The sequence below is a fragment of the Bos javanicus genome, chromosome 22, assembly GCF_032452875.1.
Source record: "Bos javanicus breed banteng chromosome 22, ARS-OSU_banteng_1.0, whole genome shotgun sequence".
Classification (NCBI taxonomy): domain Eukaryota; kingdom Metazoa; phylum Chordata; class Mammalia; order Artiodactyla; family Bovidae; genus Bos; species Bos javanicus.
The window spans coordinates 19,104,552-19,132,500 of record NC_083889.1 but is presented as its reverse complement, the minus strand read 5'-3'; the positions used below and the strand labels follow the sequence as shown (position 1 = coordinate 19,132,500).

Sequence of the window (27,949 nt, the reverse complement as noted above, 5' to 3'; positions counted from 1 at the left end):
AAGAAGGAGAACATAATCGGAAATCTTAATTTGTCTCTATTGCACCCTAATAACTCATTTAAGTTGTGATAGAAAAATGAACTTTGAAGGAAATTGAGAGAAACACACTAACTTCCCTAGGTTTAATTAGCTAAGTAGAAATCACAAAACTCATAATCACAGATACACATAGTCATGAAATACTGATTACCAAAATACTAGAATATTTGGCTTCAGGAGTGAGAATGTGTGGTGTGTGTGTGGTCATGGTGTGTGATGTATATTTGTGTAGTATGTGTGGTGTGTGTGTGTGTGTGTGTGAGAGAGAGAGATATAGGTGTGCACTTGTGATATCTGTGTGTGTATATGTGTGATGTGTATTGTATGTGGTACATGTATGTGATATGTGTATGTGGGTATGTCATGTGTGTGTGTGTGTGTGTGTGTGTGTGTGTACTCAGATCAGCACCCTAGTGCATAGAACTGATGCTAACAGTCAAAATGGACAGATTTTTAAAAAATCAGTACTGTATTACGTAATTAATAGGAAGTGCTATGTCATCTGCTTTGAATAGGGAATGTAGTTTGGGAAAGGTTGGACTAGGTGAATTTATAAGTTGTGACCTCCTTCTGTCTCTTTATTGCAATTCATATTTAATCAAGTCTCAGTAGATCACTGGGTAGGAAACCTAGGGCTGGCTTTCCATGTTATAACTCAGGTTTGCTCCAAGTCATAGCTATTGTTATATTCTGTTTATAGTCTGTTTATGATGTAGTGGGATATTATGTTATATAGTTAGACCTACTTTTTTTCCATTATGGTTCATTATAAAATATTGAATATAGTTATCTCTGCTTTACAATAGGAGCTCATTGTTTATCTGTTCCATAAATAATAGTTTGCATCTGCTAGTCCCAAACTCCCAATCCAACCTTCCCCCCACATCCCTGACCTTGGTAACTGCAAGTCTGTTCTCTATGTCTGTAAGACTGTTTCTATTTCATAGATAAATTCATTTGTGTCATAGTTTAGATTCCCATGTAAGTGTTATCATATGGTATTGGCTTTCTCTTTCTGATCATCTCTAGGTCCAACCATGTAGCTACAAATGGCATATTTTCATTCTCTTTTATGGCTGAGTAATATTCCATTGTATGTACTGTGCCACATCTTCTTCAATGGACATTTCAGTTATTTCTGTGTCTTGGTGTATGTGTATTTTCAAAGTATGGTTTTGTCCAGCTTTATGCCCAGGAGTGGTATCACTGGATCATGTTGTAATTCTATTTTTAGTTTCCTAAGGAACCTCCATACTGTTCTGCAAAGTGACTGTAACAACTTAAGTTCCCACCAGCAGTAAAGAGGGGTTCCCTTTTCTCCACATTCTCTCCAGCATTTCTCATCTGTGGACTTTTTAATGATGGCCATTCTGAGCAGTGTGAGGCCGTACCTTGTTGCATTTTGATTTGTATTACTCTAATAATTAGCGATGTTGGGTATCTTTTCAAGTACCTATAAACTTACTTTTGAAATCAGACTTAATTTACCTCACAGCTACTCTTGGAAAAATCACTTTCTCATCTTTTCCTCCATTTTTGAAAGAAACATGCCATTTACCTTTGGTGTTCTTAGCCTATTTGACACTGTCACAAAATTTCTGATGACTTTTTCCTCTACATTACAAAATTATTTCAATAATAATCATGACATGAAATGAATAATAGTAATAATGAAAAAGTTCTAGCAGTAAACTTAACTTATTGCAGTTCATATGTCTACACAGGCTTGTAATAAATATACAAATAAATTTACAGTATAGAATGGAAAAACAGTAAGAGAAGATGAAATTTAAATGTATCATCTTTTTTACTAAAAGGAAAAATCCTAAATGTCCATATCTGTTGGCCTATTGCAGTAACAGATAACATCCCAGTTTCTGTTTGCAGGCTTTAACTTTAGTGAATTTAACTATTTTGTAAAAATTGATCTTCTTTGCATATTCATGTTCTTTAGACAGCTTAACCAGATTTGTTAATCTGAATTTGTTCACAGTTGATCAGAGAGCCCTTTTTACTCATTTTATTTCAAAAAGAATTTTTCCCCCACAAGAAGCAATAAATAAACAACTAGCAAAACTCTTATAGATAACCATAAAATACAAACTTCATGAAATTCTATAAGTTGTCAGAACATCAGTGTCTGTACTTCTTTGATATGAATTTTTCAAATGTTTTCACCTTTGGATATTTTCCCCTGAAATATGTTTGTAAAAACAAATCATTAATGTAATCCATATTTTGTAACACTTTCTGAAATTTTATTTCTATAAAATAAGATAAAATGGTGACTGATAAGTCATTGACATTAATCCATTGCTTTACAACAATGAACAGAATTGAAGTATTAAGTGTTCTTCCTGTCTGCAATCATCGTGTGGTTATTATTACAAATGTACTTTTTAAATCTGAGAATATGCAATGCTAGAGGAATTGGAGGGTTTCCCTGATAGCTCAGTTGGTAAAGAATCTGCCTGCAATGCAGGAGACCCCAGTTTGACTCCTGGGCTGGGAGGATTCTCTGGAGAAGGGATAGACTACCCACTCCAGTATTCTTGGGCTTCACTTGTGGCTCAGCTGGTAAAGAATCCACCTGCAGTGCAGGAGACCTGGATTCAGTCCCTGGGTTGGGAAGATCCCCTGGAGAAGGGAAAGGCTATGCACTCCAGTATTCTGGCCTGGAGAATTCCATGGACTATATAGTCCATGGGGTTGCAAAGAGTTGGACATGACTGAACGACTTTCACTTCATTTCACAGGAATTGGAGGCATGAACTATGCCTAATGTGACTTGGTTGATTCCTAGCTATAATGAACTTATTTCTGAAATGTGTACATGTATGTGTGACTAAATCTGTGTAAGTCCGGAGCGGATGCATAATTTGGGATTCTCTGAATTCAGCTCTATGTAGGTGATGTTTGTTAAAAAGAGTAAATGATAAAAGTTGCACTCATTTGAAGCTTGTGTATATATTACCAAAACTCAACAGTCACTGCAGTGTGTAGAACTTAGACCAAGAGTGGTCAGTAAACTTTGACCTTTGGGTTAAAGTTTTTCAGCTGTCTATTTTTATAATAATTTTTTTAAATTACCATTTTTTTAACATATTGTCTAGGGAAAATGGCTGCTTTTATGCTAAATTGAGTAGAATTGAGTAACCACAACAGAGATCACGTGACCTACATGGTCTGAAATATTTACTATCTGACCTTTTACAAAAAAAGTTTGACAGATCCTGGTTTTGACTGACCAGAGTTTTTGGAGGGGAGCATATTTTTCCTGCCATTGTTTAGAATTGCTAGCCCAAGTTTGTAAAAAAAAAAAAAAAAAAAAAAGCAAACAGATAACTTGTAGTTATTTCTTGTTGAGATTCCCTACAAATAGTGAATCTCTTATTGCCTGACCATTTGTACCACCCCATTTCAGTATTCCTTTGATTCATCCTGTAGTATTCTTGGGTTATTTTATTGAATGAAGGTCATACCTAAACACCAAGTAGGGTCTAATGCATAGCAAACCTCCCAGGATTATTAGTGTGCTTTCCCTTGCAAAAGCACATGACTGTAAATTATAAGGAGAGAGAGCCTAAAAATGTACAGATAGCAGAATTTTGGGTAAAATGTTGTAAGGCGCAGTGCACATACGCTTACAACATCCAGGTAAACCCTATATCCCTGAGGGCCAGGCAGGACGCAGTGTGTGATGGATAGCCGCTGAAATTTTAGATCACCCTCACTTACACCTGGGGCTTCCCGGGTGGCTCTGTGGTAAAGAATTTGCCTGCCACTACAGGAGGCACAGGAGACCCAGGGATAAGATCCCCTGGAGGAGGAAATGGCAACCCACTCCAGTGTTCTTGCCTGAAAAATCCCATGATCTGAGGAACCTGGCGGGCTACTCAGCCCAGTGGGTCACAAAGAGTCAGACAGTACCGAGCAACTGAGCACACACACAGCTTCCACATAGTCCACTCCTTTATAAAGCTGAAATGTGATGTCAACCGTCTTTTGGTTTTTAATCTGTATTTCATATTGAACTATAGTTGATTTACAATATCGTGTTAGTTTCAGGTGCACAGCAAAATGATTCAGTTATTCATATACATGTATCTATTATTTTTCTAATTATTTCCCCATTTAGGTTATCACAGGATACTGAAGAGGTCCCTGTGCTATACAGTACGTGCTTATTGGCTATCTGTTTTAAATATATCAGTGTATATATGTCAGTCCAACCCCCTTTTTGATTAGACAACTCAAACTTTGGTTTGAAAGGAAAGAAGATTCTTGATTTTTTTTTTAATGTCTTGCCAGTCTTCTATTTATCATCTTGTTTCATGTAATTTTCTTCTTCCCATTTATCTCTTTGAGTAATTCCTGAAGCTTGCAGTTGATTTCAGTGGGGATACAGGGTTCAAAACTGAAGTCTCTGTGTCGTTCACAAGTAACATGAGTTGAATCCACATTATATGTGAATATAGAACATCTCTTTAGATACAAATGATCTGTGTGTTCATTCCATTCTAATTCTCAACACTGTCAAAAAAGTAGCAATCTAGATCTGACCCTAGTCTCTAATTAAGGTATATGAGTGACATACAACATGTACCTTCCCCTTAAAGGAAGGAAATTTAACAGAGCTAGCTCAAAGCTTGGAGCTCATATCATCACAAAGGTGATTGCTTGGTTCAGCCTAAATTAAAACCCCTATTCATTGTTACAAGATTACATGCATTTTCTTAATATTTTGCGAAACACTGGTTGATTGCACTGTATTTTGTATAATCACATTTCAAGATGTAATTTGGCATTATTGGGACAATCAGTAAACTTGAGGTTTGTGTGATTGCTGACTTACTATGCTCTGGGTGGAAACGTTTGTTCTCTTACATTCTTTCCTTGTGGGTGTTGCTCTAACACTCACCTGTAGCTCTGCCTACCAAAAGCAATCACATTGCAAGCCCAGCCGCTTCAAAAACCTCAGTTTTATTTTTATGCATGAAACATAGACTTCTCATTAATTATTTCATTTGTTTAATTTAAGTAGCCCTTTGCATATGCAATAATAGGTGGCTGTGATGCCTCATCTTCTCTTACTCATTTTTTCTCCACTTTGTGACCCAAACATAAATCCGGTCATGTTAAAAACTGGTCATGTTTTATTTAGTCACTCATATCTCTTTCTGGAGAAGGCAATGGCACCCCACTCCAGTACTCTTGCCTGGAAAATCCCATGGACGGAGGAGCCTGGTAGGCTGCAGTCCATGGCGTTGCTAAGAGTTGGACACGACTGAAAGAATTCACTTTCACTTTTCACTTTCATGCGTTGGAGAAGGAAATGGCAACCCACTCCAGTGTTCTTGCCTGGAGAATCCCAGGGACAGGGGAGCCTGGTGGGCTGCCATCTATGGAGTCGCACAGAATCGGACATGACTGAAGCGACTTAGCAGTAGCAGCAGCAGCTTTTGAATATATTCTGTTTTTAAGAATGAAAAATTGTTCATTTCTATTATCAAATCACAATAAAAAATGAATATGTCACTAAAAACAAGTATGTTTGCAAAGGCATTGAAGGAAAAAGAAATGTCATCCTGGTTTAATACTAACAGCCCTGTCTTAGAACAGGACCTAGGCTTTATCTGGTACAACTTTGACTAAAACTTATGAAATGGTTGTAGAAGGATCTGTTTCTTGACTCCTGATGGAAGCCTTGCACCCCATCAAAGCTAGAGTGGTTGATAATGTGGAAGGTGGTGAATTAGATATGTCAAAATAATCTTGTCAATAAACTCATATTTCATTTGCAAATGGTAGACTGACCTATCGGGAGAGATTTATTGCAGTAAATTCTTCACACTCTTAAGTGACCTGAGAACTCAGGAAGTACTGATTTCCCAAACTTGATGGCCTGGTTTGTGACTTGGCTTGTGAGAATGCTCTAAAGAAAATTGAGTGCAAACAGGATTTCTCCAAGGGCAGACTAGTAAATTGGAAGATGGAGGAATTCACTTCACATGTCTTATTCTACCCAAGACCCTTGGAAAACTCAATGAACACTTTACTACTTTACTGTTAATAATTCAGTCATCTCTTGGGACATGAGAAGCATTTACACAAAGCCACCTGCTTTAGTCACATAGATGAAAACCCACATGTGACCCAGCATCCTGCTTATGTCTTGTGCTTAAAGAAACATTATCTGTGTGCACATTAATCCTGATAGAAGAGATCACCAACAGAGACCTACTGTGGAGCACAGGGAAATATACTCAATATTTTCTAACAACCTACAGGGGAAAAGAATTTGAAAGAGAAGACATTTACAAATAACTGAGTCGCTTTGCTATATACCTGAAACTAACACTATGTTGTCAATCAACTATACTTCAATTTTTGTTTCTTTTTTTTTTTTTAAGAAGCATTATCTGGCATAAAGGCTTAAATATACACTCCTCAGTGAGGGAGGGGAAGACTTTCTTCTGAGTCTGTGAAAAATGGTGGGAGTGACATATTTCTAAAGCCATTAAATGCAGGATCCATTTGTTTCCACTTCTTTGGTTTCAGACATACACACTGATAAATAACAAAGTTCCTTTAACAATGATAAATGCTCGATTTCTTCAAAAATGTCTTTTATTGATATGTGTACTCTTTCAAGTCTCAAGAGAATAATATTTTGCTGCAAATCTAATCTATCTTAGCAGAGACACCAAAGGGAGATGGGGAAGAGAACTACAGAAAAAGATGTTGAGAAATAGCAGAATACTAAAAGTTCAGTTTAATTTCATTTTTTGCATGCAGAGGTCACAGTTTCAATGACAGCTGGTCACATGAGAGAAGTCTAATTTTGATATTCACCATAGCAAACTGTTATCCAAATTGATAGTTAATCATATGAAATTGATGATTTCTTTATGTTTTATAAAGATAAACTCCATGTATTTAAATATTCCATCAGCAATGCTGAATGAGCCTTGAGATCTGAGTACAATTATCCCTTTCTGATGGTGAGGATGAAGACTCAATCAATTTTATCCTCTAAGGATATACAAAGGAACATGTGATTTTTTGGCGGGGGGAAGGGGTAGGGATTGAGTTAAAATCTCAGGCACTGATTCATTAAATGAAGAGACACTCTTATAAAAGGTTTAACAGAAATGTTCACTGCATAGAGAAGTTTGATGGGCTAGGTCAAGGGGGTTACAAGTGTTCCATCTGTGCTGGTTTATTGATTCATTTAGAGAAATATGATGGAGGAAAGAGTAAGGGTTGGAGCAGTGGGGAGACCCTCATCTCATCAGAATCCTGAGAGCTGGTGGGGACACAACAGGACTAAGGATCAGCTGACCTCGGTTTTTGTCCCAGCACTGATTTTAGCTATGCAGGGTTGGACAAATCAATTTCCAAGCTTCTGTCCTCTCATCTATAAAATGTATGAGTAACCCCACATTTCCCCACCTCTTCCAGTACTTGGTAGTGTTCGAATCTCCTTCATGGATCACAGCCTTGTTGTGGTAAAGGAGTTTGTGTAACTCAGTGAAGCTGTGAGCCATGCTGTGCAGACCTGCCCAAGACAGATAGTTCAGAGTGAAGAATTCTGACAAAACATGGTCCACTGGAGGGGGAAATGGCAACCCACTCCAGTATTCTTGCCTGGAGAACCCTATGAACAGTATGAAAAGGCAAAAGATAGGACATCAGAAGATGAGCACTCCAGGTCAGAAGTGTCCAGTATACTCCTGGGGAAGAGCAGAGGGCAATTACTAATAGCTCCAGAAAGAATGACGGAGCTGGGCCAAAGCAGAAATGGAGCTCAGTTGTAGATGTCTGGTGGTAAAAGTAAAGTCTGTTGCTGTAAAGAAAACTGTTGCATAAGAACCTGGAATGTTAGGTCCATGACTCAAGTTAAATCAGATGTGGTCAAGCAGGAGATAGCAAGATTGAACATTGACATCTTAGGAATCAGTGAACTAAAATGGATGGGAATGGGTGAATTTATCAGATGACCATTATATCTACAGCTGTGGGCAAGAATGCCTTAGAAGAAAACTACAGTTGCTCTCATTTCACATGCTAGCAAGGTTATGCTCAAAATCCTTTAAGCTATGCTTCAGCAGTACGTGGACCCAGAACATCAAGACATACAAGCTGGTTTTGAAGAGGCAGAGGAACCAGAAATCAAATTGCCAACATTCGCTGGGTCATGGAGAAAGCAAGGGAATTTCAGAAAAAGAAAAAAACCTACTTCTGTTTCACTGACTATGCTAAAGCCTTTTACTTGTGGATAACAAAATCTATGGAAAATTATTAAAGAGAGATGAGAGTACCAGACCACCTTACCTGTTTCCTGAGAAACCTTTATGCAGATTAAGAAGCAAGAGTTAGAACCAGACATGGAACAATGAACTGGTTCCAACTTGTGGGAGGAGTATGACAAGGCTATATATTGTCACCCTGCTTATTTAACTATTATGCAGAATACACCATGCGGAATGCTTAGCTGAATGAATCACAAGCTGGAATCAAATTGCTGGGAGAACTACCAGCAACCTCAGATACACAGATGATACCACTCTGATGGCAGAAAGTGAAGAGGAACTTGATGAGGGTGAAAGAGGAGAGTGAAGAAGCTGGCTTAAAACTCAGCATTCAAAAAACTAAGATCGTGGCATCCAATTCCATCACTTCTTGGCAAATAGATGGGGAAAAAATGGAAGCAGTGACAGATTTTATTTTCTTGGGCTCTGAAATCACTGTTCACTGTAAGTACAGCAATGAAATTAAAAGACACTTGCTCCTTGCAAGGACTTCCCTGGTGGCTCAGATGGCAAAGAATCTGCCTGCAATGCAGGATACCTGCTCCTTGGAAAGAAAGCTATGACAAACCTAGATATCATATTAAAAAAGCAGAGACATTACTTTGCTGCCAAAGATCCATATAGTCAAAGCTATAGTTTTTCCAGTAGTCATGCACTGATGTGAGAGTTGGACCATAAAGAAGGCTGAGTGCTGAAGAATTGATGCTTTCAAACTGTGGTGCTGGAGAAGACTCTTGAGAATCCTCCTTGAGGACAGCAAGGAGATCATACCAGTCAATACTAAAGGAAATCAACTCTGAATATTCATTGGAAAGACTGATGCTGAAGCTCCAAAACTTTGGCCACCTGATACAAAAAGTCGACTCACTGGAAAAGACCTTGATGCTGGGAAAGCTTGAAGGCAAAAGAAGGAGGTGGCAGAGGATGAGATGGTTGATGGCATCACTGAATCAACAGACATGAATTTGAGCAAACTCTGGGAGATAGTTGAGGACAGAGGAGCCTAGTGTGCTACAGTCCACGGGGTGTTCAAGAGTCGGACATGACTTAGTGACTGAACAATAACAAAAGTGTTCAAATGAGGTTTCCAAATGGGGAAAGGGGTAGGGATAAATTAGGAGTTTGGGGTTAATATATACGCAGTCATATACCTATAATAGGTAGTCAATAAGAACCTACAGTATAGCACAGGGAACCCTACTCAACACTCTGCAATAACCTATATGAAAAATAATCTGAAAAAGAATAGATGTATTTAGACATATATATGTATGTATGTCAAGTAAATCACTTTTCTGTAAACCTGAAACTAACTCAATATTGTAAATCAACCATATCTTAATAAAAAGAATGGAAAAATTAAAAAGGCTTTGGAACCAATAAAGGGAGTCATTATGGGGACATATACTACTTTAGTGAAAGAACCAATCAAGACTCTGAAGACAGAAATCAATTATTAGTTTATTCTGAAAACTAATAGTGTGGAGATTATTTTAAAAATCACTCTAATAGAGTTCTGCAAGAAATGCACATGCAGATTACTAGAGAATTCACAAAAGTAAGAGCATATCTTTAGAACCACTGCCCTAGTTATATAATGAAATAGTAAAATAGTTTATACACACATATATATATGTATTTACACACATATGTGTGTGTGTGTGTGTGTGTGTGTATGTCTTCCCTAAATTCCCACTGAATTTGAATTATCTGGATGGATTTCCACAGAGATACAATATCCGATTATCCCCTAATTTTCAAGATTTAAAATGAATCACAAAATGTGTCTGCTCCATTTCCCCTATACACAGCCAAGTTAGAACTTGGATAAATGCTACCAGTGGTTTGGAAATACCAGTCCTGTTTGAAATCCATGGCTGACCTCCTTTTTACTGTCCAGGGATGTGTACTGGGCCAGCCTCACAGAGTCGCTGCTTGGAGACAAGTGACAATTGCTTCAGATGGCCCAGGCTCCTCAAGCCACAGGGAAAACCAGTGACTGCAAACAATCAGCCAATTTCTTAGTTCTTGTTTGGGGAAAGGAACAGCTTGCCTTCCAAAGGCTTCCTGAATCAGAGCACATTCTTGATTAACCTGTTCACAACCTGCCAAGGTACCAGCTGTTGAGGAGAATAACTTGATGTTTCACACTGGCTATTAATGAAACTCAGAGCATTCTCAGAGGCCATCAGTTTTGAAAGAGAATTAAGAAGAAAAGTGGTGTTATTTGTATGCATCCCCATGAGAATGAATAGGATGTTTGTCTTTTATGTTGATTTCTTTATCCCTAGCAACTTAAAGTAAGACGTACATACAAGGCAGGTACTTGGTGAATTTTCTGTTAAAGAGTGAATGTGTGGCTATAAAATGGCAAAGAGGGTAACTCGGAGGGTAACATCACCAGCTGAGAGAGGGTCAAATCTGAAATTTAAGAAGAAAAGCACATTGCTCTCAGAGCATCAGCTCTGTTCCCAAGTTGCCTGGTCAGCTGCCCTTTCCAGACCATTGTCACCATCTTTAAAATGAGAGGGTTGTACTGCAGCTGCTGCTACTAAGTCGCTTCAGTCATGTTCGACTCTGTGCAACACCACAGATGGCAGTCCACCAGGCTCCCCATCCCTGGGATTCTCCAGGCAAGAACACTGGAGTGGGTTGCCATTTCCTTCTCCAATGCATGAAAGTGAAAAGTGAAAGTGAAGTCTCTCAGTCATGTCCGACTCCTAGTGACCCCATGGACTGCAGCCCACCAGGCTCCTCTGTCCATGGGATTTTCCAGGCAAGAGTACTGGAGTAGGGTGCCATCGCCTTGTCCAGAGGGTTGTGCTAAGTGTCATTAAATCTCCTAGGTTCTCAGATCAAGCCAACTAGAATATGCATGACTGCGTTCAAGTTTGCTTTAAATCCCAGCGTCTCCCAAAGTAAGATGCAAATTCTTCTCAGATACACGATGCTCCTGAAATTGCTGAACATGTTTAAGTGAGATTTGAGGTCTGACATTTCTTGGCTGAAAGATATGATGAATTAACCTGTCATTATCTTGTGCAGACACCACGTGAGTTCTGCTCTCAGCCAGACACGTAGTGCTCCCTGACAGCGACAGAGATTTTTCACCCAAGCATATACTTTCTTCTGGTTTGTCTCATGAAGTCTTGTGCAGTCCCTCCCCAACTCCATTAGTCTAACCACTGATTTTCATTCCACTTTGCTACGGGCAAGCTCATCTATCCAAGCTCCCCCAATATTCCTTACATTCTGGCTGCTGAGTATTTTATTTTAGTGTCCTTGCTTCCTGCTTTCCATCCTCTCCCCTCTCAATCTAGAAAGGAATATGTGTATGTGAAAGATTATGCAGACAGTTAGTGACTTTGAAAAATCAAGAACCCTGAACTTGTTATTCTCAGGCTTCCAATAAATGTGTCCCCGTCATCAGACTTTTTGCCCTCTCTTCCTCTGACCCTGGGTACCACTTCATTTTTCCATGTGGCAGCTTACTTTCTTCCACTTTGTCTTCCTCTTGCCCACAGATCCATGCAGGTGCCAGTCAGACCTTTGCCACAGCATCCCCCACCACCACACCGTGATTCCTGGCCTTTATTCTGCCTCTTCCCTTTATTTGACTCTTTTGAACCGTCAGGAATTTTCTGTCCTTTTTAATGGGCTGGAAGTTCTTTAAAGGCAAGGATAAATTAGGACTGTGTTCAGCTGCAAGTAACTGGAAACGGAATGCTAGTAATTAAATGAGAATGTGCTTTGTTTCCTCACATATCAGAGGTCAGTGACTGCTGGCAGCATGGCTTCTGCGCAACCATGCATAAGATCAGGGACTCTAGTTCTTTCTGTCTTTCTGGTTTAGTGTTTTTAGTGTATCGCTGTTCATTATTCTCCTTGTGGCTGGATGGTGTCAAGAAGGCAGTAAGAGCTCTAGACATAACACCTAAAGGCTGGAGGAGGAGGAATGTCAGCCTTTTTTTTCTCTCTCCTTTTCAAAATGAGCAACTTTTTTCCAGAACTGTCCTCAGCAACCCCTACCTGCATTTCATGGTCATTTCTACCTTGAGACAGAGGCTGGCAAATTTGGAAGCAGAACTGCCCATTTATGTATAATCTGTGATGAACTGTTACTTGGGACCAGACATCTCTCCACCCTGAGCAAAACCAGGAATCTGTGAGCCAAGAAGCAAGGGAAGGCTGGGTGATCTTATCCATGATGACTTTTCCAATTTGACTTCTGTCTTCCCTCCATTAAGTTTCCTTCCACTGACCCCCTGCACAGATGTGAAACCTCCCATCTGAGACTAAATTTCTTTCATTACACCTCTGGTGATTCCTCTAATTCAATGTGTCAGCTATGTCTTTTTCTGCTTGTATGATATTTGTCATCCTCTCTCCATAATTTGTGAGGTATATTTTGAAAGACAAACATCCTCGCACTCCTCTGTTGTTGAATTTGTAACTTGGGATGAGTTACATCAGAATGCGTCTGTTTCCACCTGTCCGAATGGGAATGTTAGCACATTCCCATTATATGTTATATGGGTTATATGACCAGCCGGTATGAGAGAAAGTACTTAGGATGGCATCTGACACGCACACAGGACTCAGTGAGTGACAGTCCCCCTGCTGTGACCAATACCATTGCTATCAAACTCTATGGACCTCAGCTTCCCTGTTTGTAATAGAGAATGGGACAAGGTCATTTCTGTCTGTTTGTACTGCTTTTATATATTCCTTCAGAAAAATAATTCCTAGAGGACCCTTCATAGAGTAGAGTCTCAATAAATATTTGCTAAGTTGGATTGGCATATCTAAATAGCAGGCCAAATCCTCAGTGGGATTGTATGATGTGGAAGCTCTGACAGGATTGAATTTCAAACTTTAAATGCTTTCCTATTGCTTCTGCTTATTAGATGGGAGAGAATCTATAATCATTTGGGAGAGAAAACTATTTTTAATGGAAGCACTCTTTGGCCTGACTCCTGAAGTTTCTCTTGCAGTTATAGATTGCTTGCTACCACAGGCAGACAGAAAACTGACCAGTTTTTGCAGCTCCAAATTGAGAAGCAGATTGATTCCTGGGATGCTGGAATTATTTCCATGACCTCAGTGGCTTTAGTCCTCAAGCTCCTGACAGTGGGCTTATTCAGTCAGAGCTGACTTGTCGAGAAGGAAGCTGTCCTGGCTGTGACATGTCTCTCCATTTGCAACATGTATGATGATACTGTCCAATTTTCCCCACACCTTTGATCCCCTCCACAAATGTGAATTGGCAGTTGCAATGCCACCCAGCACTGCCAAACTCCAAGTGCTCTTTACACACAAATGAAATATCCCTCAGATGCTAGATTCTTAAACTCAAGGTGCTGAACCAATATTTTCTCAGATATAGATTGCTTATGTACTGTGGTGACTAACATCAGGTATGTAAGAGAGAGAAATCTGAATCCACTGTGAGCGATCACGCTAGAACACAAACCATAGAACGTTCGCATCCAATAGGGTGGTAGCTTAAGATGAAAAAATTGGCTACATGTCACAGGGTGCTGGGTTATCACCATGAATGAGAAATAAGGTAACTGATATTCAAACGCCAGAAGTGCATGTGTGTGCGTGCGTGTGTGCCTGTGTGTTAGACCACTTCCTTTCTTGCTGGCACACACACAAGACCTGAATTGTTTTCTCTAAGTGGCCCATTTCTGGCAGGGCATGGTTGGTCTGAATTGGATGCTTGGTTTAAGTCACCTACGTGTGATATACGTACGTTTTTCATCCTGCCGCATTCTCCTGTGGATCTGAGCAAATGAAATGACTGTTTTTCCAGCAGGTACCATTCAAGTCTTCCAAGAGAAGATGATCAAAACAGCATGTTTCTCTCTCATCCTCTGTTTTTCCATTTCCCTTGCATTTTACATTTTAGCTTTATGAACACATCCATTCTCATTACCACATTAATAGCCAGTGTCTCTCCTCTGTTGAGTTGTTTGATTTTACTCACTGTGGGCAGTTCTCTGTAAGACAGGGTGAGCCTCTCAATTCTGCAGTCATGAAACTCCATGCATGGGTTCCCCTAGTGTGAATTGGCTGAGCCCAAAACCCACAAGTGCAGACCGCCCCTCCACTAATCATGGTGCCAAATGGAGTTTGCTCTGATTTGCTTAATCACTCAGCTGTAAATGAATCCTGATGAGAAGCTGACTTTCCATCCAGAATTATTCCCCTTCTCCTGCTGAAAAGGTGGTAAAGTGGCCATTTCTTTTCCACAGCAGCCCCAGAACACTTTGCTCGTGGTTTCATCCATCTCTACTGCCTGATATTTTCCAGATTTGGAGCCATTACAGCCTTGAGACTGTAGTCACCATTACCCAGGGACACTTCTCTAGTTCTCTCTCTGCATCAGTGGAAACATTATGATAAAGTGCAACAATCCATCCCTCCCTTCTTTCTGTCTCACTATCCTAAGTAAGTAAGTGTTAGTCATTCAGTCATGTCCTGCTCTTTGAGACCCCAGGGACTGTAGCTTGCCAGGCTCCTCTGTCCATGGGATTTACGAGGCCAGAATAGTGGGGTGGACTGGCATTCCCTTCTCCTGGGAATCTTTCCTACTCAGGGATCAAACCCAGGTCTCCTGCATTGCAGGCAAATTTCTTTACCATGAGAGCCACCAGGGAAGCCCTAAGAGTTCCCTAAAAATTTTTGGTGAGGATACCCATGTGTAAATTCTTATTCTATCTAAACTGGCTACAACCAATTGGGAGATACCTAAGAGGAGATCCAACCAGTCCATTCTAAAGGAGATCAGTCCTGGGTGTTCTTTGGAAGGAATGATGCTAAAGCTGAAACTCCAGTACTTTGGCCACCTCATGCGAAGAGTTGACTCATTGGAAAAGACTCTGATGTTGGGAGGGATTGGGGGCAGGAGGAGAAGGGGACGACAGAGGATGAGATGGCTGGATGGCATCACTGACTCAGTGGATGTGAGTCTGAGTGAACTCCGGGAGTTGGTAATGGACAGGGAGGCCTGGCGTGCTGCGATTCATGGGGTCGCAAAGAGTCGGACACGACTGAGCGACTGAACTGAACACCAAGCGACCTGGAGAAGGAAATGGCAGCCCACTCTGGTATACTTACCTGGAGAACCTCATGGACAGAGGAGCCTGGAGGGTCCATGGGGTCACAAAGAGTCAGACACGACTGAGCGACTGAACTGAACTGAACTGAAGAGAATATTTCTCAGAATCTGATCCCCTGGCTACCTGCAGCAATGTCACCTAGACCAGTGATCTCAAAATACGGTCCCTGACCTGTAGTATCAGTATCACCTGGGGACTTGTTAGAAATGCACATTCACAGGCCTCACCCAAACCTGCTGATGAGAACCTCTGGAGGCGAATGATACATTAGAATCATTGAGCTAAGTGTGTTAGTTGCTCAGTTGTGTCTGACTCTTTGTGACTGTAGCCTGCAAGCTTCCTCCGTCCGTGGGATTCTCCAGGCAAGTGTACTGAAGTGGGTTGCCATTTCCTTCTCTAGGGGATCTTCCCGACCCAGGGATTGAACCCACGTCTTCTGCATTACAGGCAGTTTCTTTACTATCTGAGCCAGCATGATAAAGCTCTAGTTTAAAATTCAGATTCCTGCATCTGATTCACTACTTACTAAATAAGTATTCATTATAGAGAAGAATGGACAGTCAGGTAGGTATAGATTGGTTAGATAAACAGATGATACACACACACACACACACACACACACACACTTGTTGTTGTTTAGTCACCCAGTCATGTCCGACTCTCTGTGACCCCATGGACCTCAGCATGCCAGGCCTCCTTGTCCCTCACCATCTCTTGGAGTTTGCCCAAGTTCATGTTCTTTGCATTGGTGATGCCGTCCAACCATCTCATCCTCTGACACCTTCTTCTCCTTCTGCCCTCAATCTTTCCCAACATCAGGGACTTTTCCAGTGAGTCATCTGTTTGCATCAGATGACCCAAACTACTGGCACTTAAGCATCAGTACTTCCAGTGAATATTCAAGTTTGACCTCCCTTAAAATTGACTGGTTTGATCTCCTTGCTGTCCAAGGGAATTTTGGGCGTTTTCTCCAGCACCACAGTTCAAAGGTGTCAATTCTTTGTTGGTCTGCCTTCTTTATGGTCCAGCTCTCGAAACTATGCATGACCACTGGAATGACCATATTGTCCACTTGACAATATGGACCTTTGTTGGTAGAGTGATGTCTCTGCTTTTCAACATATTGTCTAGGTTTGTCATTGCTTTCCCACCAAGATGCAATCCTTTTCTGATTTCATGGCTGTAGTCACCATCCGCAGTGAGTTTGGAGCCCAAGAAGAGGATCTCTGTCACTACTTCCACCTTGTTCCCTTCATTTGCCGTGAGGTGATGAGGCTGGATGCCATGATCTTAGTGTTTGGCTTTGTTTTGTGTGTGTGTGTTTTAATATTTAGTCTTAAGCCGACTTTTTCACTCTTGTCCTTCACCCTCATCAAGAGGCTCTTTAATTCCTTTTCACTTTCTGCCATTAGAGTGGTATCATCCACATATCTGAGGTTGTTGATGTTTCTCCTGCCTGTCTTGAGTCCAGCTTGTAAATCATCCAGCCCGGCATTTCTCATGATGTGCTCAGTGTATAGGTTAAATAAACAGGGTGACAGCAGACGGCCCTGTTGTATTTCTTTCTTGATCTTGAACCAATCAGTTGTTCCGTACAGGGTTCTAACTGTTGCTCCTTGACCCAGAAGACAAGTTAGACGGTCTGGTATTCCCATCTCTCTAAGAGTTTTCCATAATTTGTCATGATCCACACAGTCAAAGTCTTTAGCATAGGTGATGAAACAGAGATAGACATTTTTCTGAAATTGTCTTGCTTTCTCTATAATCCAGTGAATGTTGACAATGTGATCTCTAGTTCCTCTTCCTTTTCTAAATCTAGCTTGAACATCTGAAAGTTCTTGGCTCACATAATGCTGAGGCCTAACATGCAAGATTTTAAGAATGACTTAACTAGCTTGGGAGATGAGTGCAATTGTCTGATGGTTAGCACATTCCTTGGTACTACCCTTCTTGGGAATTGGAATGAGGATTGACCTTTTCCAATCCTGTGGCCACTGCTGGGTCTTCCAGATTTGCTGACATAATGAATGCAAAACCTTGATGGCATCCTTCTTTAGGGATCTGAATAGTTCTGCTGGAATTTCATCGCATCCACTACCTGTATTAACAGCAGTGCTCCTTAAGGCCCACTTGACTTCCCACTCTAGAATGTCTGGCTCTGTGTGACTAACCACACCATCATAGTAATCCAGTTCATTAAGATCTTCTTTATCCAGTTCCTCTGTATATTCTTTCCATCTCTTCTTGATCTGTTCAGCGTCTACTAGGTCTCTACAATTTTTATCCTTTATCGTGTCCATCTTTGTGTGCAATGCTTTCTTGATGTTTCCAACTTTCCTGAGGAGATCTCTAGTCTTTGCCTTTTGCTGATTTCTTCTATTATTAAGCATTGTTCATTGAAGAAGGCTTTTGTGTCTCTTATAGCTAAGTTTTGGAACTCTGCTTTTAATTGGAGGTATTTTTCCCTCTCTCCCTTGCTTTTCGCTTCTCTTTGTTCTTCCACTTTTTGTAAAGCCTCCTCAGATAACCACACTCTGCCTGCTTGCTTTGCTTTTCCTTTGGGATGGCTTTATTCACCTCCTCCTGTGCAGCATTATGGACCTCTGTCCATAGTTCTTCAGGCAAACTGTGAACTAGACTAGTCCCTTGAACCTATTCATTACCTCTGCTGCAAATTCGTACAGGATTTTATTTAAGTCATACCTGGCTGGCCTATTGTTTTCCCTGGTTTTCTTTGGTTTAAGCCTGAATTTTGCTATGAGAAGCTGATGATCTGAGCCACAGTCACCTTCAGGTCTTGTTTTTGCTGACTGTATACAGCTTCTGCATCTTTGGCTGCCAAGAATATAATCAATTTGATTTTGGTATTGACCATTTGGTAATGTCCGTGTATAAAGTCGTCTCTCGTGTTGTTGAAAAACAGTGTTTGCTATGACCAGTGCATTCTTTTGGCAGAATTCAGTTAACCTTTACCCTGCTTCATTTTGTTCTCAAAGGCCGGACTTGCCCATTACTCCAGGTACATCTTGACTTCCTACTTTTGCATTCCAATCCCTGATGATGAAGAGAACATCTTTTCTTAGGTGTTAGTTCTAGGAGGTCTTCTAGGTCTTGACAGAACTGATCACCTTCAGCTAATTTGGCATCGGTGGTAGGGGCATAGACTTGGATTACTATGATTTTGAATGGCTTGTATTGGAAATAAACTAAGATCATTCTGTCATTTTTGAGGTTGCACTCCGCTACTGTATTTTAGACTCTTTTGTTGATTATGAGGGCTACTTTGTTTCTGCTATGGTATTCTTGCCTACAGTGGTAGATATAATCTTCATCTGAATGAAATTTGACCATGCCCATCCATTTTAGTTTGCTGACTCCTAGGATGTTGATGTTTATTCTTAGCATCTCCTGCTTGACCATGTCCAGTTTTCCTTGATTCATGGACCTAACATTCCAGTTCTATACACTACTGTTCTTTGCAGCATCAGACTTTTCTTTCATCCCCAGACACATCCATGACTGAGGGTTGTATCCACTTTGGCCCAGCTGCTTCATTCATTCTGGGGCTATTGGTAATTCTCCTCAGCTCTTTCCCAGTAGCATAGTGAACACCTTCAGACCTGGGGAACTCATCGTTTGGTGTCATATATTTTTGGCTTTTTATACAGTCCATGAGGTTCTCACGGCAAGTATACTAGGGTGGTTTGCCATTCCCTTCTCCAGTGGATCACGTTTTGTCAGAACTCTCTGCTATGACCTGTCCATCTTGGGTGACTCTGCATGGCATGACTAGTAGCTTCATTGAATTATGTAAGCCCCTTCGCCACAACAAAGCAGTGATCCATGAAGGGGACATGCGCACGCACACACATATATATAAATACACACACACACATATATATATATATATGTAAATTTAAGTTTTACTTTGAAATTTTAAATTTATAAAAGAGTTATAAAGAAAATTCCCACAGACCCATCTCACAAATGTTAATACTTTAAATAACTAGTTTATCACAATTGAGAAATCAACAATGCAAAAATACTCTTAACTACAGACATTATTTAAACTTCACCAGTTTTTGCATGAATGTCTTTTTTCTGTCCAAGGATCCAATCCAGTTTCCCATGTCTAAGTCTTGTGTCTTGTGACCTTGACAGTTTTGAAAAGTGCAAGTCAGGAATTTTGAAAAGTAGAATGTCCCTCAATTTGGATCTTCCTGACATTTTTTCATGGGTAGATGAAAGTTATGGATTTGGGGGAAGAATGACATTCAAGTGGGGCCACCCTTATCACACCCTCTCAGGGTGACTTAGCACTAGTGATGTTAACTTAGTGGTCTAGTTACAGTGGGTTTCTCCACTATTCAGTTATTCTTTTTCCTTTGCCATATTCTTAAGAAGTGAGGCACTAAGTCCAGACTACATTTAAGGGCAAAAACATTATTCTCCACCTCTTCAAAGGAAGAGTATCAAAGAAGTTGTAGGCATATGTTTAAACTATCTGAATGACTGGTAAACATTTGGAACAAGACTCTTTTAAGCTGTATAAATGTTCACTGTCTTCTTAGAGTTTCCCATCCTTATTTTAGCATTCATCAGTGGACCTTGCATGCAGCAGTTTTTCCTCTAATGCTCTAACAGTAATAGTCTATCCTCCTTATTCAATTCTCCTTATCCTTCAACACTTGTTAGTTTGGATTTTTCTGTGAAGAAGATTCATCCCATCTTTCCGATTTATTGATTGACTTGGTCATTTTTAATAGTATGGATTCCCGAGCATGTATTGTAGTTTTTGGATAGTCACTAATTACCATCATTATTTATTTTGTTGCTAACATTATTCTAGCTTTGTTCACTGGGATCTCTCTTAAGTTGGTTCCTATGTCGTATTGACCTCTCCCCCTTTACTGTTTATTTTTTCTCTTTTGTGAACTTCTTATTGCCTGACATTGTCTTTTATATGCTTCCCCTCAACTTGAGAATCACTCATTTCTCCAAAAGACCTTTGGTTGAAAGATGGTATTTCAAAACCAGTATCACCAGGTGTGTTTGCTGCTGTGGAGTATCATTATTTCTAGACTCTCTCACCGGATAGTAGTAGGGTCCATGTGTATATATGTATATAACCCATGTGTACATGGATTTATGTATAAAATGACCCATCCATGGAAGGATCTCGCTATAAACCATGAGTTTACACTGTATCTGACTCTCCCTCACACCACATGGTCCATTCTTTCCACATTCTTGTTTATATATAAATTCTTTATCTCTCTCTGAGAAACCTGCCTCCCCTTATCTACAATTCATTTCCTGTTTTGTTCGCCTTGAGTACGGAAAGCTGTTCCAGTATTGCTAACTCCTGTGAAAATTTTACAAATCCAAGTACCATTTTATGTGCAGTTCTTGTCTTTATCCTTAGTTGCTGGTTGCACACTATTTTAAAAAGTTGCTTAGGCCAACTCCCCTTCCATCCATCCCCTTCAGTGAAACGCTCTGGAACATTCTTAATGCCATTCATCTCATTTGTCACAGTCCACATCTCGTAATATCTTGGTTGATTTTGCATACAGTAAAGTCCGGTTGTTGTGACACGTTGTTCTTCGGGTTTTAACAAGTGGATAGAGTAGATTTCTGCATCCCATACCATACAGACCGCACGCACTGCCCAGCGGTCCTTGTGCAGTCCCTGTGTGGTCAACCCCTCCTCTAGCTCCTAAATCTGGACATCCACTAATCTGTTTCCCAACCCTATGATTTTGCTTTTTTTTCCCCCTGGAATGTCATATGAGTAGAATTATGTAATATGTACTCTTTTTGGTTTGACCTTTTCACTTAGCAAAATGCATTTTTGAACCATTCATGTTCTTCTGAGAATTAGTAGTTCCCTTTTGTTGCTCAAAAATTTCCTATCACCTGCATGGGCTATGGGTCATTTATCCATTCACCTGTTAACAGATGTCTTATTGTTTTCAGTTTTAGTGATTAGGAATAAAGTTTCTACAAACATTTTGAGCACATTTGTGTGAACATAACTTTTCAGTTCACTTGGAAAAGCACCTAGCCTCGGAACCACTGCTTTATATGTTAACTCTATATTTAACATTTAATGCCAACCTGTTTTCCAGACTATTTGTACCATTGTGTGTTTCTACCAGTGATGAGTGAACATTTCTGTTACTCTGCATCTTCTCCAGAATTTGAAATTTTCATTGTTTTTAAAAGATATTTTAGGAGTTATGTAATAATATACCATTGTGGCCTTTTCTGCCTTTTGGGAGGTGAGTTATTTAACTCTTCTTTGTCTTATTTATTAAAGTGGAAGCTTAGGTTACTGATTCTGTGTGTTTCTTCTTTACTAACTTAAGTGTTTGATTATATCTATTTTCCTGTAAACATCAGTCTAGCCATAATCTATACATTCTGAGATGTTACAGTTTAGTTTTCATTTAGAGATATTTTAAAATTTCTTGGTACTTCCTCTTTGACCCATGGGTTATTTAAATGTGTGCTGTTTAATTTCCAAGTGTCTGGAGATTTTCCTGTTATCTCTGTGTTATTCATTTCTAGTTTGATTCTCTTATGGTCTGAGGTCATAAGGTTCTTTTAAATTTGAGGGTATTTTTCTCTTTTATGACCCAGAAGATGGTCCAGCTTCATGAATGTTCCATTTTCACTTGAAAATAATGTGTATTCTTCTGTTGTCCTGGGGATTATTCTGTAAATGTCAATTAGGTCAAGTTGGCTGACAGTGTTGCTGTACTTAATAGGACCATTGGTGACTTCAAGCACACTGAAGGTTGAGAGCCACTTACAGACAGCTGACACTGATTAAGTACAATGGATTAAAATGTAATGGAGGCTCACTTCTGGATTAGAGTTTATATTTTTCTATATTTATGGAAACCTGGTAGCATCCGCACAGTTGTCCATGCTTTGGATATAAGCTCATTGGTTACGGGCATCTCCAGGTTACAAAGAGAACAAAGCTTTCCTCTTGTCTCTGCCCCTAGGCCTTCTGCCCATTGGATGACCTTTGAGGCTTGACCTCCAGATATCCTCTCTACCCCTTTTGACTATACCAGCCTTTCTTAAGGTGTATAAAACACTACATCAGGGAGTAACTACTAAGCAAGAGTTGGGGTAGTGAGGAGGATATCAGTTGCTTCGTAAATGGCTGCGTATTGATAGCATGACAGCCTTGAGAAGTCTGCAGTAAATACATCTATTTATTTATTTAATCAGATGGTGACTGCAGCCATGAAATTAAAAGATGCTTACTCCTTGGAAGGAAAGTTATGACCAACCTAGATAGCATATTCAAAAGCAGAGACATTACTTTGCCAACAAAGGTCCGTCTAGTCAAGGCTATGGTTTTTCCTATGGTCATGTATGGATGTGAGAGTTGGACTGTGAAGAAGGCTGAGCGCCGAAGAATTGATGCTTTTGAACTGTGGTGTTGGAGAAGACTCTTGAGAGTCCCTTGGACTGCAAGGAATCCAACCAGTCCATTCTGAAGGAGACCAGCCCTGGGATTGCTTTGGAAGGAATGATGCTAAAGCTGAAACTCCAGTACTTTGGCCACCTCATGTGAAGAGTTGACTCATTGGAAAAGACTCTGATGCTAGGAGGGACTGGGGGCAGGAGGAGAAGGGGACGATAGAGAATGAGATGTCTGGTTGGCATCACTGACTCGACGGACGTGAGTCTGAGTGAACTCCGGGAGTTGGTGATGGACAGGGAGGCCTGGCACGCTGCGATTCATGGGGTCGCAAAGAGTCAGACACGACTGAGCGACTGATCTGATCTTATCTGATTTATTTAATCCCCTTCTCTTCCAACATGAAATGGGCAATGCTAACCACCTTTAAGGTTTTTAAGATCAGGTAACATACATAAAGCACATTATTTGTAGCCTGAGTATATAGCATATAGTCAAAAAAAATTCATTACTGTGATTTATAATAGTTGATCTTTTTCTTATTGTTGTTTTATTTTTTTGATTTTTTCCATTGTCTGTGAGCTTGAAAAGTTGAGATGGATATGAAGGAGGAAAATTATGAGACTGTAAACACCAGAAAAGTAATAGAAATTGACATGAGTTTTATCTCTTAGAGTACTTTTCTTTAATATATGTATTGTAGCTGACTGTGGTTTTCTTGTAGCATATAATGTTCATTTTAAAGGCCTCCCATCCAGTTTGTCTCCCTAAACCTACCTCCCCAGAATCACTATCATTGGTATTCCTGGGCATACCTGGCTGTTTCCAAGTACCTTGAGGCTATGCCATACCATGGAAGGCATGCCAAGTATGAATGACCTCTCAGGACTCAGCTTACTAGCCTAAGCCTTCCTCATTCAGCAAGATCACCAAGGAAGAGCTGTGTACTCAGAATTCATAATTCTCTCCTCCCTGTCTACTTTCCCTGGTTCCTTTGGTATTTCTTCAGGAACTTAATTGACATTCTGCTTTCTTTTCTTGAACAGGTGGGCTCTGCATTGCCCAGTCCGTGAGAATCCCCCAGGAACGCAAAGACAGGACTATTGACTTTGACAAAATTATCAAGCAGCTCCTGGACACCCCCAACTCCAGGGCCGTCGTCCTTTTTGCCAACGATGAGGATATCAAGTAAGGCTGCCTGGTGAAATTCATTAACATGCATGTTGTAGTTTAGGAGACAGAAAGAATCGAGTGCTGGCACAGAAAGGGAGAAGATAACATAGAATCAAATTGCTAATTACACGGTGGCAAGGTCCGTTCGTGCTTTCTACCCCTACAGAAGAAGTCAGAGCGAACCGTGGAAGCAGCAGCCTGTTGCTGCCATGAATTTCCCCCTCATATTTGCTAAAGAACTGCTTTCAGTTACTTGTAAAAGGAGAAAACCACTGGACTTTGCAAAGGTTCTTTTACTAAAAATATATATACGCATGTGACAGACTTTTATCTAAAGAATAGTTCTTCTAATGTATAAGAAAAAATGCCTTATATTTCTGGAAGTATTGCTTCTGCTTTGGACTTTGTATGTTCAAAACCAAGCTGGTCATGTGTCTGCATTCTCCAGTCCACTTTTTCTTCTGTCTCTTTACCCTGATGCTCTTTGACGTCAAAAATCTGAGTACAACCTTGACTTTCCCTTTTAGCTCATGACTTGCATTGTTGGCCAAGCCATGGGGTGCTAACCTTTGAAATTGTTTATAGAATACAGATTTGCCCTGTGTTGTTTCCTGACCACTGCCACCTTCGTCCTGAATCCTTAACATTTTTTTTTTTAGAACAAACAGTAATTACCACTGATTTAAAAAATCAAAAAGTGTTGAGAAATCTAGAAATGAAAAAAAGTTGGATTCATTTTGTCCTCTAGCTAACAGGTTCTCCTTTCCAGATGCGAATAATAACTGTGTATTTTGTAACTTGTATTTTGTAATGCAACTGTGTATTTTGTAATATTTGTGTATTTTTCTAGAGGCAGTGTGTGAATTTTTACACAAATGGTAGAACACTGTGTATTATCTTCTTCTACCCCTGCTCTCACCTTGGCTTACTCTTTCATCATGGAGGTCTCCGAACATCAGTACTTTTCAACAGCCACACAGAATTTCATTTTATGTATTTGCTGTAATTTATCTATCCTCTCTCTTACTGACTGACATTTGGTTACAGAATTGTGTGATTATTAGGGGCTTCCCTGGTGGCTTAGATGGTAAAGCATCTGCCTACAATGCAGGAGACCCGGGTTCGATCCCTGGGTCGGGAAGATCCCCTGGAGAAGGAAATGGCAACCCACTCCAGTACTCTTGCCTGGAAAATTCCATGGACAGAGAAGCCTGGTGGGCTACAGTCCATGGGGTCACAAAGAGTCAGACACGACTGAGTGACTTCACTTTTACTTCTTCTTGTGCAATTATAAATTACCTTGTGGTAACCATTGTTTTCCACAAATCTGTGTGTGCCACAATATGACATTAATGTGCACACCCTTTACAATGTATGGATACATTAACATAATGCGAATAATAATACACAAATATATTACTTTTTATATTAGTAACTATTTAAAACATAAATTCCTGGAAAAGGAGCTTCCAGGACAAAGATGTGTGCTTTCTTAAATGTGAATATTGTCTTCCAAAGAGGTGGTGTCACTTTACACCTCTGCAGATGGAAAAGCTCTGTTTGGATTTTTTAACTTTTTGTCTTATAGTTCAAATAATAACTAATTTAATTTGAAAGTGAACATCTTATATCAAGGGCAAAGTTGAAGGGTCCAGGCCATTACCACGCCCCCACAGGTCAGCAAGTCCTGTGTCTCCCTTCTTTGTGTGTTCCCCATGCTTCCCCTGAGTCCACCCATCTTCTCAGCCCTGAGCTCTGACCATGGGTGGCAGGACTATTAAATGAGAAGAGCATTAAACTTCAAGTCAAGATACCTGAGGTTTTCTTTTTTTTTTTTCTTGCTATGACCACTGTCTCACCTTGGGCAAGTCCCATCCCACACCCTACTTCTCCAGCTCTTTGAGGTCTCAGTTTTCCCATCAGTAAATCCATTTGCACTCTTACTATGATAATCTGGACTTCTACTTTTCTAACCTTCTTTCATTCCATGCCCCCCTCATGGTTTGTGTACTGTAGGTGAGGGCGCCCTTGTGTTTCTTCCTTCCCAGGCTTTTGCTCATTCTCTTCCCGCTTGCTGGAATGCTTCCCTTCCCCACATCATCATTCCAGTGCTCTCAGTAGCGTTGCTTCTGAAAGATGTCTCCAAACAGTGTAGCTTTGGAAAATTTGTCATAACAGCTTGGTTGCATGGTTAATGTCACTGAGGGCATTCTGTACTCTTGGATCATGTAACTGGAGTCTATATTCTCCACTAGTCTGCATGCATCATTAAGATGGAGGTGATGCCCCTTCTGACTTCCTTTCATATCCTTAGCCCCTAGCACATTGCTCGGTTAGTGATGGACGCTCAGTACACATCACTGAATGAATGTATGCAGTGCCCAGGGCAGTGTCCGCTATTTAAGTACAAGCCTCTCTCTCTGAACTTCATGATGCTTTAATTTAAGCTTAACTTACAAATAGTGGCTTGTATAGGACAACCTGCCTTAAAATGCTGAGAGATATTCTCGTTTCCAAAAAAAAAAGAAAGAAAGACTGATGCCAAAGCTCCAATACTTTGGCCACCTAATGCGAAGAGTCAACTCATTGGAAAAGATCATGATGCTGGGAAAGACTGAAGGCAAAAGGAGAAGGGGGCAGCTGAGAATGAGATGGTTAGATACTATCACCAACTCAATGGACATGACTTTGACCCAACTCCAGGAGATAGTGAAAGACAAGGAAGCCTGGCATGGTACAGTACATGCAGTTGCAAAGAGTTGGATATGACTTAGAAATTGAACAACAAAGTAAAACTATCATGTGCAAATTATTCCTCAAATATGTTATTCCTTCTCCTTCTTCCTTAACTTTTTGTACCAATTTGTGTGTTGAGGAGGACCAAGGATATATGTGGTTTGATTTGGAAGCATGGAAGGAGAATCTAAATCAATGTATACTAAGCTAATAAATTACATGATTTACAACCCGTAAAAAAAATAAATAAATAAAATACAGTCCTGTTTTTGCATGTAGACCCCACCTTCATGCACCCAGTTCTCCACCTAAGATGCATGACTGACACATCAGGGTACCCTAACAGCTCCTCCATCATGGTCTTGGCTCGTGGTGTTTCTTCTTTCCTTCTCTACCTGTTGAAATTCTGTTTTTCAGACATGCCCTTTTCCGTGAAACCATTTCTGTCACGCCTTAAATGTGTGTTTGTCTCCTTACAAAACACTGATTCTGCTGCTCTTAGGGCATTTTCTGCCATACTTTGTGATTTAGTTATTCAAGGCACTTTGTTTTTATGACATGACTCTTTCTCTTTTTTTTTTTGCTCCAGATTTGTCAACTCATACTTCTCTTAATCATCTCATATATGATTTTCATACATATTTTGTGCATTTCAAAATATGTCATATGTTGATAAAGGTGGCCCCGTGTTCATTTTCATGTACATGGCACTTAAAAGATTTGTTACTAATACCTATGATGCCTAATTGGTCATAATATCCTTGATTTGCAGATTGTGTGAGGTTTTAATTGGCAGTGTTAAAAGGTATATAGTCAGCTGAATAGCTGTGCTTATCATTTTTTGCATGGGGATTTGTGTGTTGGAACCATTGTGTACTATGACTCACAGAAGTGATAGCAGTAATAGTTCTTGGCTACAGTAATAAAAATCAAGTGCATATCTTCCAAAACGGAGCTTAAGCCCACTGATGTCTGATAACCCACAATGTTATGTTATTTCTTTTCTCAGAAGATTTACACTGTAGATGGGAAATTTGGAGATTTCTTAGAACATTAACTTCAAATACTTTGCCGGAGAATACCAGTGAGAAGACATTAATATCTAGATTTTGAAG

General features: G+C 40.1%; 1 protein-coding gene across 3 annotated transcripts in view; it reads left to right on the top strand.

Moving 5' to 3' along the window:
• GRM7 (glutamate metabotropic receptor 7) overlaps positions 1-27,949 on the top strand; it is a 935,064-nt gene that overhangs the window by 447,803 nt on the left and 459,312 nt on the right. For all 3 annotated transcript variants that reach the window (XR_009732459.1, XM_061396349.1, XM_061396348.1), the window contains exon 3: positions 23,972-24,113. Coding sequence is in view for 2 of the 3 variants with exons in the window: in XM_061396349.1 (XP_061252333.1) it covers positions 23,972-24,113 (142 nt within the window). In the remaining variant the exon portion in view is untranslated. The remainder of the gene's footprint in view (positions 1-23,971; positions 24,114-27,949) is intronic.